The sequence below is a fragment of the Eschrichtius robustus genome, chromosome 16 (assembly GCF_028021215.1).
Source record: "Eschrichtius robustus isolate mEscRob2 chromosome 16, mEscRob2.pri, whole genome shotgun sequence".
Lineage (NCBI taxonomy): Eukaryota > Metazoa > Chordata > Mammalia > Artiodactyla > Eschrichtiidae > Eschrichtius > Eschrichtius robustus.
The window spans coordinates 54,352,976-54,365,610 of record NC_090839.1 but is presented as its reverse complement, the minus strand read 5'-3'; the positions used below and the strand labels follow the sequence as shown (position 1 = coordinate 54,365,610).

General features: G+C 51.4%; 1 protein-coding gene across 1 annotated transcript in view; it reads left to right on the top strand.

Annotated features, from left to right (window-relative positions):
- TRAP1 (TNF receptor associated protein 1) overlaps positions 1 to 12,635 on the top strand; it is a 54,836-nt gene that overhangs the window by 30,228 nt on the left and 11,973 nt on the right. The window contains exons 3-11 of the mRNA XM_068525251.1: positions 246 to 328; positions 1,519 to 1,659; positions 6,202 to 6,273; positions 7,773 to 7,933; positions 8,748 to 8,857; positions 9,421 to 9,494; positions 10,294 to 10,449; positions 11,602 to 11,722; positions 12,170 to 12,239. Of these exons, the coding sequence (XP_068381352.1) occupies positions 246 to 328; positions 1,519 to 1,659; positions 6,202 to 6,273; positions 7,773 to 7,933; positions 8,748 to 8,857; positions 9,421 to 9,494; positions 10,294 to 10,449; positions 11,602 to 11,722; positions 12,170 to 12,239 (988 nt within the window). The remainder of the gene's footprint in view (positions 1 to 245; positions 329 to 1,518; positions 1,660 to 6,201; positions 6,274 to 7,772; positions 7,934 to 8,747; positions 8,858 to 9,420; positions 9,495 to 10,293; positions 10,450 to 11,601; positions 11,723 to 12,169; positions 12,240 to 12,635) is intronic.

The window sequence follows — 12,635 nt, the reverse complement described above, 5'->3', positions numbered from 1 at the left end:
GGCAGGTGAGGGCTTGTGCCCCTACGCCCCTTTCTGCGGGTAGAGGGAACCACTGGTTTGTTCCGCTCCCAAGACCTCCTGCCTGAGCCCCAGACACTTGGTTTCTTTCTTTCTTTTTTGTTCGCTGTTTTGAAACATGTTTAAAACTCCTTACCTTAAAGATTTTTTTGAATGTTTTACATAGCATATTCTTCCACGAAAAAAGACATTAAACTTTATTGGTTGTGTCTGCGATTCATTACTAGGTTCTGTTTCCAAACATGAGTTCCAGGCTGAGACAAAGAAGCTTCTGGACATCGTTGCCCGTTCCTTGTACTCAGGAAAAGAGGTGCGGTACCTGCTAATCACTCCCGGCGCTAGCAAGGTTTCTTTTGGCGAGACTGTTTCTGTGCTCTTCTAGGGAGGTGCCAGCTAGTACATTAGCTGTGAAAATGCATTACATTTGGACAGGTCCTGATCTTGGCTACCAGTGAGAGTATTTTTACCAAAATCTGTTGGGTTTTATGGATAACTATATGCAGGTGATTCTTTGAGCCGGATTGAACCTGGGAATTAATGAATTTTGCTGATAATTTAGAAGTCCCTCAGGTGTTGCCGTGGGGTCCTGCTGACGTCCATCTCTGTGGTGTTGTCGATGTGTGCTGAGGCCCTGGGTTCACGCCCCTCATCACCTGGCATCGCCACCTGTGGCCTGTGGGGGTGTCGGGGCTGGAGGAGGAAGACCCCGGCCCAGTGTGGAGTAGAGCAGGGAGGAGCTGCCAAGGACCTTTTTGAGGAGATGAAGCTCAAAATGATGAAGCTCAGGGGTGACAGGCCATGGTGAACCATCGTTTCCAGGCTCATTTTTGCTAAAATGCAAAGAATTTGAGAAGGGTAAAGCACAGCTTTCCAAAATGAAAGGACTTTCCAGGGAATATTTCCAGGTCTCGTCCTGTTAAATTCTATATTCAAGTGTCCCCGTGACATCCAGCTTCTGTTCTCTTGGGGTCAGTCACACCTCCTTCCCTCTCCCCACGCGCTGCGTCTGACTGTAAGTGGAAGGTCTGTCGCAGGTAAAGGGCTTTAGGGACACGGGTTGGTAGTTGGGTCTGTGGCCCTTTTTTCTCCTGAACATGGTAGGTCTGGTTTGTGATTAGATTAAATGAAGTCAGTGAATCCTTCGTGGAGTAGAAAAAATATGTTTTGAGGGTATTTTGACATCCCTGGGCAAGAGTTGAGAAAGAAGTTGTCTTACAGGGTCCTTGTTTGGAATTAACTTAACAGATCGACACCTAACTCCAGGTTTGATGTTGAGGAAGGAGCAGTAGAGTCAGAGTCGACATAAAGTTGGGTCACGGCAATGTGATCTAACTTCAATCATTCTGTGAGCTGCCCTGGAGAAACTGCCTTTGAGGAAAGCAGGACGTCTTTCTGGTTAAACAGTTCTGTGGCATTTCTCCGCCAGCCTGTACCAGTTGCTGCAGATGCTGCTAACCAAATAGGTCCTGCAGCGTTGGCATCTTCTTTCCATTTCCGTAGGTGTTCATACGGGAGCTGATCTCCAATGCTAGCGACGCCTTGGAAAAGCTGCGTCATAAGCTGGTGTCTGAAGGCCAGACGCTGCCAGAAATGGAGATTCACTTGCAGACTGACGCTGAGAAAGGCACCATCACGATCCAGGTACTTCATCCAAGTGTCCCGACGCGGGGCACGCCACCCTGCCTCCCGTGCTGGTGACCGCCAGGGCCTCTCCACCCACTGGGCTGGGTGACGGGCTGCCTTTTCGTCATGGCTCTAGGCTCCTAGTGACCTGCTGACCACCTTTACTGTTAATTTACTATAAAAACACTCATTCAATATAGAAAATTTAGAAAATACAGATAAGTAGAAGAGGAGACGCTTTATTTATTTATTGTTAAATTTTATTGAAGTATAGTTGATTTACAATGTGTTAATTTCTGCTGTACAATGAAGTGACTGTTATACATATATATTCTTTTTCATATTCTTTTCCATTCTGGTTTATCACAGGATATTAAATACAGTTCCTGTGCTATACAGCAGGACCTTGTTGTTTATCCATCCTATATATAATAGTTTGCATCTGCTAATCCCAAACTCCCACTCCATCCCTCCCCCTAACCCGCCCCGCAACCACAGGTCTGTTCCCTATGTCCGTGATTCTGTTTCTGTTTTGTAGATAGGTTCATTTGTGTTGTATTTTACATTCCACATGTAAGTGATATCGTATAGTATTTGTCTTTCTCTTTCTGATTTAACTTCACTTAGTATGATAATCTCTAGGTCCATCCATGTTGCTACAGATGGCTTTATTTCATTATTTTTTTATGGCCGAGTAATATTCCATTGTATACTATATATATATATATATATATATATATATATATATATATATATATACATACACACATGCACCACATTTTTATCCATTCATCTGTCAACGGACATTTAGGTTGTCTCCATGTCTTGGCTATTGTAAATAGTGCTGCTGTGAACATAGGGGCGCATGTATCTTTTCGAATTATAGTTTTGTCTGGGTAAGTGCCCAGGAGTGGGTTTGATGGATCACATGGCAACTCTAGTTTTCTGAGGGACCCCCATACTGTTTTTCATAGTGGCTGCACCAGTTTATATTCCCACCAACAGTGTAAGAGGGTTCCCTTTTCGAAGAGGAGAAAATTTAAAATCACCCCATCATTCAAAGATAAATACTGTTGACATTTTAGTATGTGTCTATTTAGGGTTTTGATCTATGCATTTGTCTACATATCTAAACAGATTTTTAAAAATTTTTTTGGCCACGCCACAAGGCCTGTGGGATCTTAGTTCCCTGACCAGGGATCGAACCCGCGCCCTTGGCAGTGAGAGCACAGAGTCCTAACCACTGGACTGCCGGGGAATTCCCTAAACAGATTTTTAAATGATATATTATTTTTTAATATACAGGTGACCCTGAATAACACTGGGGAGGTGGGGACAGGCCCTCCCCACAGTCAGAAATCCACATATAACTTCTAGTCTGCCCTCTGTATACCCAGTTCCTCCACATTTGCAGGTCTCCCTACGCAGGTCCTCTGTACCCACTGTTCCACATCCACGGATTCAACCAACTGTGGGTCGTGTGGTACTGTAGGTAGTACTTGCTATTGGAAAAAAATCTGTGAATATGTGGACCCGCACAGTTCAAATCCGTGTTATTCAAGGGTCAGCTGTAACTCTTCACATTTTTTTAAAAATTTATTTATTTTATTTATTTATTTTTGGCTGTGTTGGGTCTTCGTCACTGCACGCGGGCTTTCTCTAGTTGTGGCGAGTGGGGACTACTCTTCGTTGCGGTGCGCGGGCTTCTCATTGCGGAGCACAGGCTCTAGGTGCGCAGGCTTCAGTAGTTGCAGCATGCAGGCTCAGTAGTTGTGGCATGTGGGCTCTAGAGCGCAGGCTCAGTAGCTGTGGCACACGGGCTTCGTTGCTCTGCGGCATGTGGGATCTTCCCGGACCAGGGCTGGAACCCGTGTCCCCTGCGTTGGCAGGCGGATTCTCAACCACTGCGCCACCAGGGAAGCCCCGCATTTTTAACTATACTTATACTCTTGTGATGCATATTTCCCCATGTTACTGAATATTCTATGGTACTATATTTTAATCACAGCCTGGTATTTGGATTAACAGTCTTACTTTAGATGCAGCAATAGTTTTGGCGGCTGTTGTAACCTTTGAGCAGTTTAAAGTCAAAGAGTTAGAAAGGCAGAAGTGGGGTTCATCAGGCAGTGGGCCTGAGGGCCACCACGTTCCTGAGACAGCTGCTCTAGGACCTGCTGGCTGGGATTATGGGGCGGCGGGGGGGTTGTGGGGCGTGCATCCTACGGGGTGGAGGGCCTGCCTCCGTGGACTCTGCCTCTTCCCAGCAGGCCTGGTTTTGCGTCTCAGAATTGCTGCTGGTGTCTGGTGCTCTCTTGTTCACTCCTTTGCTCTGCTCTGTGCATGTGTGTGCCTTGCTTGCTGCTGCTGTTTTTTTTTGTTTTTGTTTTTAAATAAATTTATTTATTTTATTTATTTGTATTTGGCTGCGTTGGGCTTCGTTGCTGCGTGCAGGCTTTCTCTAGTTGCGGCGAGCGGGGGCTACTCTTCTTTGCGGTGCACGGGCTTCTCATTGCGGTGGCTTCTCTTGTTGCGGAGCACGGGCTCTAGGCGGGCGGGCTTCAGTAGTTGTGGCGCGTGGGCTTCAGTAGTTGTGGCTCGTGGGCTTTAGAGCGCAGGCTCAGTAGTTTTGGCGCATGGGCTTAGTTGCTCCGTGGCATGTGGGATCTTCCCGGACCAGGGCTCGAACCCGTGTCCCCTGCATTGGCAGGTGGATTCTTTTTTTTACCATTTTATTTTATTTTATTTTATTTTTAATTTTATTTATTTATTTATTTATTTATTTTTGGCTGTGTTGGGTCTTCGTTTCTGTGCGAGGGCTTTCTCTAGTTGCGGCAAGTGGGGGCCACTCTTCATCGCGGTGCGCAGGCCTCTCACTATCACGGCCTCTCTTGTCGCGGAGCACAGGCTCCAGACGCGCAGGCTCAGTAATTGTGGCTCACAGGCCCAGTTGCTCTGCGGCATGTGGGATCTTCCCAGACCAGGGCTCGAACCCGTGTCCCCTGCATTGGCAGGCAGATTCTCAACCACTGCGCCACCAGGGAAGCCCGGCAGGTGGATTCTTAACCACTACGCCACCAGGGAAGTCCCGCTGCTGTTGTTTTGAGAAGCTTTATTGAGATATGATTTTTACATATAATCAAGTTCCCCAAGTTCAAGTGTACAGTGAGTTTGGACCAACATACACGGTCATGGGACCACCCACACCACTGATGTCATCACCCCAGTATTCCCTGCCCTTCCCAGCCCTTGTCAACCACTGATCTGCTTTCTGTCACTATGGTTTTCTATTTTCTAGAATTTCATATAAACAGAATTACACAAGAGGTAGTCTTTTGAGTCTGACTTCTTTCACTTGTCACAGTGCTTTTGAGATTCTTCTACGCTGTTGCATGTATCAGTAGTTTGTTCCTTTCTGTCACTGAGAAGTGCTCTGCTGTGTGGAGGCATCACAGTTTTATGTGTCCATTCACGAGTTGGTGAGCATTTGGGGATGTTAGGAATAAAGCCACTGTGAACATTTAAGTCTTCGAGTGGGCATATATTTTCATTTCTCTTGGGTAAATACCTAGGAATAGGATTGCTGGGTTGTAAGCAAAGTGTCTGTTTAACTTTATGAGAAACTGCCAAATGTTCCCACAGCAGGTGTCCCATTCTGCGTAACTCCTGGCAGCATTTGGGATGCCAGTGGCTGCACATCCTTGTCAACACTTGTCACTGTCAGTCTTTTTAATTTTAGCCATTCTGGTGAGTGAGCAGTGTGTTTCATTGTGGTTTTAATTTTCATTTCCCTAATGATTAATGGTGTTGAGTATCTTTTCATGTGTTTGCCATTCGTATATCTTCCTTGTGAAATGTCTTTCAGATTCTTGCTCATTTTTAATCAGGTTGTTTGTCTTTTTATTGCGTTGTAAGAGTTCTTTGTATATTCTAGGTACGAGTCCTGTATCAGATATACTTTTGCAAATATTTTCCCCTAGTCTGTGGCTTGCCTTTTTATTTTCTTAGTAGTGGCTTTTGAAAAGCAGAAGTTTTTAATGAAATCCAGTTTATCACTTTTTCCTTTTATGCTTCATGCTTTTAGTGACCTGTCGAAAAAGTCTGCCTATTCCAAAGTGATAAAGATTTTCTCCTATCTTTTCTTCTAGAAGTTTTACAGCCTTGGCTCTTACACTTAGATCTGTGATCATTTTGTGTCTATGTAAGGGAAGGTCTAAGAGTTGTTTTTTGCCTGTGGCTGTCCCATTGTTTCTGCACCATTTGTTTTTCCTTTCCCCAGTGATTTGTCTTGGAACCTTTGTCAAAAATCACCTGACACTGTCTGTGCAGCTCTTCCTGGACTCTGGTTTGTCCCTTTAATCTATGTGTCTATCCTCTTGTGAGGTTTTCTCCAGTGAGGCCTGGCTGACGTGGCTGGAATTCACCTTTTCTGGTGACAGTGTTCTTACTTTGCTGGGCCCGCCTGGCAAGTGTAACTGATGTACTTGTGCCTGGGTGTCCCCACACGTCCATCCTGGCTCCCTGGTGCATTCGCTTGGGTGCTTAGCTTGTCTCTCTCCTCAGGACACTGGCATCGGGATGACACAGGAGGAGCTGGTGTCCAACCTGGGAACCATTGCCAGGTCGGGGTCAAAGGTAAGCCCCCCGCTGCCCTTTCCTCAGGTGCTGCAGCTGCTCCCCCTCTCAGGTTCGAGGGTCTCCCCTCGAAGGGCAGTTCTGACCAGAGAGGGTAGGTCCCAGATGCTCTGGACACCAGCTTCAGAGGAATGTCCTCAGGCACGAGCTTGTTGGCATTGGGGACCGTTTATCACAGGATTTCACTGTGTCGTCACGGGGACCTCAGAGGCACTTTCTGTTATTTACTGGATGGAGTCAGTACTTTGCCCATAGCTAGAAACTGGCCAACCCTAGGTTCAAAGCCCGTCAGTCCACGTCTGATACGCCAGCCATTCTGCCTCCTGACGCTTTTATCCAAGTGCTTTCTTAGCATTTATTTGAGCTGCATAGGCTTGAGGAGGGAGTGACGCAGAGGCGGCATGGTCCATGATAGTCCGCGGGGCCCATGGGTTGCAGGCTGACTGTTCTCCAGAACTGCTGCCTGGAGACAAGCGACCTCCACGCTTGTCTGCTCCAGGGTGGTCGGGTGCTGGTGCAGCTTGAAGCCGACAAGGGGGGGATGGTCAAGGTGTCCTCCTCCAGCACCAGCCCCGGACAGAGGCTGTGTCCCTCGGCTGCCTTTGTGCCTCTCCTGGGTGAACAAATGCTCTTTGTTTTTTTGTGGGCCTAAGTGGTGCCTAAAATGGCACTTCATGCCAAGTGCTTGAAAACAGTCTAATTGTTAGTCCAGAGTGATTCACAGAAATTTCTACTTTAAAAAATGACTTTACCATAACTGTTTCCCCTACTACATTTTTGGTTGTATTTCTGTGAAGGGAATCTGTGCTGTCATCACATACAGTAGCTACTAGCATGTGGCTGTTTGAATTAAAATTTGTTTTTTAATATTTTAATTTTATTGGAATATAGTTGATTTAGAATGTTGTGTTTAGTTTCAGGTGTACAGCAAAGTGATTCAGTTATACATATACCTATAATCATTCTTTTTTAGATTCTTTTCTCATAGGTTATCACAGAATATTGAGTAGAGGAATTTAAATTAATTAGAATTAAATACAATTTAAAATGTATTAGTTCTTTCGTCACACTAGCTACACAGTTCAAGTGCTCAGTAGCCAAATGTGGTCAGCAGCTCCCACATTGGACCACACAGAACATTTCCATCACCACAGAACGTCTGTGGAACAGTGTTCATAGCAACAAGTATATGCATTTTACTTAATTTTTAATATTAGGAACTTTGATTACATGAGTTACAGTAATTAAGTGCTCTGTGATACCGTACAAAAGCATGTGTTTGGTGTGTAGTTTGCCCACAAATCTAGGAGTCTCCTCCCCTGAACGTCAGGGGCCACTCCGGGCTGGGCCCTCTGTGGGGAAAGAGGGTGGAACGTACGGGGCTGTCTCGAGGGTGAACCACAGCCTGAGACTGCGCTGGAGGAATGGATGCGCTGCTGCAGGCAGACGGCAGGTCTCCGGGGCAGGGCCGCCCCCCTCTGACCGGTCTCACTCCACAGGCCTTTCTGGATGCGCTCCAGAGCCAGGCGGAGGCCAGCAGCAAGATCATTGGCCAGTTTGGAGTGGGTTTCTACTCGGCCTTCATGGTGGCTGACAGAGTCGAGGTGTATTCTCGCTCGGTGGACGCAGGCAGCCCTGGGTACCAGTGGCTTTCAGACGGGTAAGTGAGCGGGTCCCACATCACACACGGAGTGTCCCCGGGCCCTGGGGCCATCGTGGCAAGTGTCGCCTGCCACGCAGAGTGGGACTCAGCTGGAGCTCGCAGCCTGGTCTGGGAAGCCAGGCTCCTTGGAAAGCACCAGGGTGCCGTCCTGGGCTTTTCATGGGAGGCCTGAGCCCCACACTCGGGGAGCCATTACTCTTTTTTGCTGGGTGGGTCCCTGCTCTGTGCTCCGGGGCGGGTGCCTTTGTTCTGAGGGCGCGTCCGTGACTCCTCTTGGGGGTCAGGGTTTGGCTCCCTGGCTGCCCCACCTCCCGCCGTCTCCACCGTGTGCTGGGCCTGTGATGTCCAGGAACATCTCGACTGTTCGTGGAGGATGGCACCCACCATAGCCAAGGTTAAGTGTTTATCTCACAAGCCCCCAAACTTCATTTCTGAATCCTGCTTTCCCGCAGGAAAAGTGAAAGTGGGGCCCACAGTCACCAGGGCCGAGGGATCGACAAGGTGCCCCTCGTGTGCTTCTGCTCTTGGGAGGAGGCGCCTGGCCAGGGGTCCGGAGCGCTTGGAGTTAGCACAGGACGGGGGTCTCTTCCCGGAGTCTGGCGCTCACCTGGCCGCTTCAGGGGAGTGTGAGACCGAGAGGTCGTGTTCAGGAGTGGGGAGCCCCGCGCCCCAACCCCAGCGGCCACTGTCCCTGGTGGAGGTGTGACGGCCTGGGGGACACTCCAGCTTCCTTTCTATGCAAGTCCTGCCTGCCACGTGGGACTTGTCAGCACTGACAGGCAGAACTCGCCTTCCTTCTCCCGCGTCTTAGCTCTGGGGTGTTTGAAATCGCTGAAGCCTCAGGAGTTAGAACCGGGACCAAAATCATCATCCACCTCAGGGCAGACAGCAGAGAGTTCACCAGCGAGGCTCGGGTTCGAGGTGAGCGGGAGCCTGGGCCTCTGGGGACGTGCGCGCGGGTCAGTGCGGTACCTCCTGCCACTGCGTTTTAGGACATTTTGGGGCGGGGGTCGCAGGCGCAGGGCTGGCCGTGGGTTGGGGCAGGGTCAGGTTTGCCCTCCTCCTTTCGAGCAGCACTGCCTCCACTGCGCTTGCTGGTGGCGCAGGGTCCTGTGCTCGTCCTGCCTGTGCTGTAAGATGTCGCCAGCCCGCCCACCCAGCCTGAGTCCCGACTCCCGGACAACCAGAGCGGGTGCAGCTGCGAGGTGCTCCTCTCTGTCCAGGTCTCACTGGATGCTACTGAAGGCGCCCAGCGCTCTCAAGGGGTCACGTTAGCCCGTGAAACCCTGTTTATGCCGCCAAGAAGGCATCGTGTCTCATGGTGGCCTGGGCCTCGAGATCCGGTTTGGGAGTGAGTTCTGCTCCCTGTGTGCGGGCAGGGCAGGGACGAGGCCTCCCAGAGCTATGTGACCCCTGCAGCACCTTCCAGAGCTTTCATCTACAGAAGCTTCCCGTGTTCATTGCTTTTTTTCTGTCTCTTCCAGACGTGGTGACAAAGTACAGCAAATTTGTCAGCTTCCCCTTGTACCTGAACGGAAGGCGCATTAATACCCTGCAGGTGAGGCCTGGCTGCCTGCAGGCTCAGGTGGCTGTGGAGATGAGCCGCTCCACGTCAGGCTGGCGGGGCAGAGGTGGGACTGGGCGTTGCTGTCAGAGCCCCGGGACTGGGTGTTCTGGGGGAGGCGAGATCTGTGGGTGCAGGCAGGTCCATGTGCACCAGGGGGGTCACCCTTCACAGCACACGCTTCGTGCTCCTGAGTGTATTCAGTCATGCTGCCGTCACCATGGTCGGTTCCAGAACGTTTCACCCCCAGAAAGAGACCCCACGCCCATCAGCAGTCACTCCCACTCCCCGCCCTGGCCCCTGGCAACCAGTCCATTTTCTGGATTGGCTTATTCTGGGCGTTTCATAAAAATGGAGTCGACCACTGTGTGGCCTTTTGTGTCCAGCTTCTTACTGTGTTTTCAGGGCTTATGCTGGTTGTAGGGTGTATCAGTGCTCTGTTCCTTTTCACGGCTCAGTAACTGTCCAGCGCGTGGCTCAACCGTGTTTCTCAAGCCGCTCACCTGCTGGTGGCTAGTGTCACAAGTCGTGCAGGCTCGTCCAGACCCTGCCTCCTGCTTTGCTCTTCCTGACACTGTGCTGGGGACAGGGCGCTTGTTCCCAGAGCCTTTTGTGTGTCTCTGTCCAGCGCTGGAGAGGGTGGGGCTGGAGACAGAGGGCCCGGGAGGCCGACCCTCAGTCATGCTGAGGGCTCCTTTGCCAGCACCCGGGCCCCGCGAGCTCCACCAGGTCAGCTCCACGTGTTGTTGGGAGGATGCGTCTGAAACAACGTCCCTGTTCATTCCATTTCCAGGCCATCTGGATGATGGACCCCAAGGATGTGGGCGAGGGTCAGCACGAGGAATTCTACCGCTACATCGCTCAGGCCCATGACAAGCCCCGCTACACCCTGCACTACAAGACGGACGCACCGCTCAACATCCGCAGCCTCTTCTACGTGCCGGAAACGGTGAGCCGGGCGCAGGCCTGCCGTGCGGGCTGCCAGGGGCCTGTCCGCTGCTCCCTGGGTTTACACACCAGCAGCACTTCCCCTGAATGGTGACAGCTCAGCACAGACATCACAAAAATTGCCTTAGCAGCATCAGGATGAAAGAAAATCCTGTACGTCTAGACAGGTGAACAGAAGTTGAAGTGAGGGGTGCTGAACAGAGATGTTTGGCCTGGCAGGCTTGGGCTTTGTGGACGGGTGCGGGCGTCCTGTCTCCATGCAGTGCGCTCTCCCTACTTCCGCATGGCTCAGGGCAGCACTGTGAAGGCCCCACCAAATCCTGCAGCGGGGAAACCTGCTTGGGTTGAACCCAGCTTTCCTGGCTTTAACTGACTAGAGCCTGTTACCCATCTTGGAAAGAGCTGTTCTACTCTCCCGCTGAGTGTGCTCTGCAGACCAGCAGCCCCAGCCTCCCCTGGGCCCATTAGGAGTGCAGAGCCTTGGGCCCCCGCCCAGGACCCCCCAAGTCAGTTCCCACCTTAACAAGATCCCAACATGATGTGTGTGCAAACGGCAGCTTGGGAGGCGCTGGTTTAGAGCAGGGTTGGCAGACAGCGGCCGCTTTGGGCTTTGCAGCCTCGCGCCACCAAGGACTCTGCCCCTGTGGCGGAGGCTCACGGGCCACACTGAGATGGGCGCGTGTGGCTGGGTTCCGAAAAGTGTAGATGTGGGAATTTGGATTTCATGTATTTTTCACATATCATGAAATGTCCTTTTTTGCCTTTTTCCTCAACCACTTAAAAATGGAAAAGCCATTCTAAGCTATACAAACAGGTGATTTGGCCTGTGGGCTCTAGTTTGCTGACCCCTGACCCCTAGCAGGCTTGGCTCTGTTTGCAGGGACATGTAAGTCATTGTTTTTATGGGGAGGGCGGCAGCTGCCCAGAGAGGGCCCCCCACCCCACCAGGAGCCATGGTGGGAGGGGCCTCCCCGGGCCCCTCTGGGCTTTTGAACAGACAGACACAGGCAGGACACCGCACATCTGCCTCAAATCTCCCAGCCCAGGTAGGCTTAGGAAGGGGTTCCCCGTGACCTTGCAGGCTCTGCCTCCTGGCAGGGCTGCCATGGATTTCTGCTCTTGCCACCTGACGCTGCCCTTTCCTTGCCTCCAGAAACCAACCATGTTTGACATGAGCCGGGAGCTGGGCTCCAGTGTCTCGCTGTACAGCCGCAAGGTCCTCATCCAGACCAAGGCCACCAACATCCTGCCCACGTGGCTGCGCTTCATTCGAGGTTCGGTGCCAGTGTCTGTGCCCAGCCGTGTGGGCTGAGGCCCAGGAGCAGCTGCCTGCTCCAGATGCCAACACCATCGGAAAGGGCTCATCTTTGATGAGTGCGGGGTCAGGGTGGGTCACCACAGCTGCTGGCTGGTGAGCCGAGTCCTCACAGCGTGGCGCCTCCCAGGGAGCTTCCTGTCTCCAAACACTAGTCTTGGTTGATTTATCCATGATATGTTATGATTTTGAACAGAAAACCCAGGAGGTAGTTTTGAAAAAGGGTCCAGCTGATGCTGAAATCATAGAAACTGTCCCGGCAAAGGCTCGCCGGCCTTGCTTGCTTTCCTTCCGACCCCATGGTTGTGACCTGGGCTCTGCCTGAATTCTAGGAAGACAAGGGACTTGGGAGGAGGCGCCCCCGAGCGTCCTCCCTTCTTACCCACACTCGGCCTGTGTCTCGCAGGTGTGGTGGACAGCGAGGACGTCCCCCTGAACCTCAGCCGGGAGCTCCTCCAGGAGAGCGCGCTGATCAGGTGAGGAGCCGCAGGACACAGTGGGCACCTCACCGGGTTCGCCTTTGCCACGAAGGCCCAGGTGGGCTTGAAGCTGCCGAGAGCAGAGGGTGGACCTGAAGGTGCCCAAGGGAGCTGTGGGCCTGGAGAATATGGACAGGTCACGTGTGCTTTGCTCCGTGTTTTACTTCACGCTTTTATAAGAGGGGTTTGGAGACTGACATTGAGGAGAATTGTGGCCAGTTCCAGGAGATGTTCCCTCCCTTGGCCAATCCCTGTCACTCAATCCCGGGGCAGCCGCGGCAGGGGAAGTTCCATGAAGGGCTGTCTCTGAGTGGACGAGGCAAAGGACGGCCCCAGAGCCAGGAGAACGTCTGACCTCGGTCCAGGAAGGTCACTAATGGTGTGAAGGAGACA